The sequence below is a fragment of the Aplysia californica genome, unplaced genomic scaffold, assembly GCF_000002075.1.
Source record: "Aplysia californica isolate F4 #8 unplaced genomic scaffold, AplCal3.0 scaffold01095, whole genome shotgun sequence".
NCBI classification, from domain to species: Eukaryota; Metazoa; Mollusca; class Gastropoda; order Aplysiida; family Aplysiidae; genus Aplysia; species Aplysia californica.
Window position 1 is genome coordinate 183,396 of NW_004798365.1, and position 2,269 is coordinate 185,664.

General features: G+C 40.3%; 1 protein-coding gene across 1 annotated transcript in view; it reads right to left on the bottom strand.

Annotated features, from left to right (window-relative positions):
* The window catches only part of LOC106013660 (CUB and sushi domain-containing protein 3), a 14,256-nt gene extending 13,015 nt beyond the window's left edge, over positions 1-1,241 (bottom strand). Inside the window, exon 1 of the mRNA XM_035973276.1 lies at positions 1,086-1,241. Within this exon, the coding sequence (XP_035829169.1) occupies positions 1,086-1,241 (156 nt within the window). The remainder of the gene's footprint in view (positions 1-1,085) is intronic.
* Between the last annotated feature and the right edge of the window lie 1,028 nt (positions 1,242-2,269).

The window sequence follows — 2,269 nt, forward strand, 5'->3', positions numbered from 1 at the left end:
AGAGAGAAAGAAAGAAAGAAAGAGAGAGAGAGAGAGAGAGAGAGAGAGAGAGAGAACGAGAGAGAGAGAGAGAGAGAGAGAGATGCGGGTTGTTCACTGGGTGAGATCGAGGACTTTTTGATACGACATACAATAGCATCATTTGAACCCTTCCATACCCTTCTACACACGATTGATTCGGTTTACATTGTCCGATAAATCGATGGCATGACGCAATTAAATAACAATATTATGGAGCCTTGCAAACAAACACAGATCCACACTCACGGAAAAATATATCAGTTGTCTTTTGTTCAGGCGTTGTGCTTGCTGTTATTAATTTAACAACATAATGTACTTGGCAAGCACAAACAGATAATTCCAGATGCGGCAAGCTCTTCGCCCAGAATGAAATCGTTGAAAGGAATAATATAGATGGAAGTCAGAGGTGATACACCAGAGCAAGTATCACACATGCACATACAAGTGCAAGTTCGTGGGTGGTTGGCGAGTGATCTGGTGTGGTTTGCTCCTTCTTTCCTATTAAAAAATATATCGTCTCTATCTACCCTCCTTCTGTTTTGTGTTTATTACTCTCTTGTAACACCTATAATCTTCGGCACTTATATGACCTTATTTTGTTGCAAGGGCTTTAAAACTCTTACTAAAACTTTTTAAAGTACAAGTTTAGATATAAATGTTGCTTCTCTTCATTTCTCTTTTCTTAGACAAGCTATTGACTTGTCCTAAGCCCTGACAAAAATAATAATATTTTTCAGGACTGATACTTTTTTTTGTTTTAAAGAATGTCCCTAAATTATCTATCGTTTCCTGCTTTTCCAGCATTTAGAATTTGATTTTCAACAAAATTCTACTCGAGCACATGCAACCGATAACTCAAGATAAGATACTTCCGTATAAGAGATAAAAATTGTGGGCTAAGTACAACCGAACGGCTGACTTGAGTACTCGACAGGTTACTCTCACTGTAGGGAAGCTTTGATTTCTTTATCGCACTCACTCTCGCAACGTATGTGGAGCAGAGGTGGGGGTCTAACATGTACATATACTATACCACTCTCGTGCCCCCTCCCCCACCAGCCAACCTTCTGTGTCTCACCTGAGTGCACGAGGGCACAAGTAGTGTCACAACCAAAGCTGACCAGGATCGTGTCACAATGACCGCCCTGTGCTCTCTGAATGCAGTCACACTCTGTGTCGTTGGTCTCATCGGAAACTGAGGACGTGCGCGACACATGCATATTAACATTCTCATAAACGCTCTTAGTAATAATACACATGGCACTCACACATAGGATTTTCTAGACACGTAATTTTACGCACGACACATCTAAGACTTGGTCATGGTATACACGCGTGACAAACATGACTCACTCATGACACGCTCATTCACTCACTCACATACACATACATAATAATATACACATACACACACAAACACACACACACACACACACACATACACACACACCCATACACTCACGCACATGCACACGAACACACACATACACACTCACATTCACGTCATATAAACATACATAACACGATGACATATTTATTATCTTGACACGCTCATGGTATACTTATGACACACACGACATTCACATGACGCTCACAGACACACACAGACATACACGCACACACACACACACACACACACACACACACACACACACACGCGCGCGCGCGCGCGCGCGCGTTATAAACTGAATTCTTTGCAGAAAGTGGCGTTATGCAAAATCTGATACAATGCAGCCGCTAAACAAAATTCGATCCAGTTCCAACGTACTGCCATAATGTTTGCGTAGACACAAGACTAATGCGCATAAAATTTTAAAATATAGCACATAACACAGAACTTGTAGTACAAGCTTCTATTCATTCACATTCACGATATTATAAGTGCAACGTACATTGTGTACACCCCAGCATAATAACAACGTCATTGCTGCAAAGATTAGGCGCTTTGCTGTAGCACGCAGGAGACCAGAGCTCGATACTAGAGTGAAACGAATAATTTATCGAGTTTTTCGGTCCTTTTGCTAGGAAATTGCATCACTGTCAGCCCGGGTTCCGACTCCATAACTGATTTAAATTGTGTCGATTGGGGCGTAACATCAGCCACATTAATGAAAATTTAAGAAAAATCAACAACAAATGAAAAACAAAACAAGACAACAACAAAAAAATAAAACAAAAACAAAAACAAAACAACCCAACAACAAAACAAAACAAACAAACAAACAAACAAAATAACCCAACAACACAA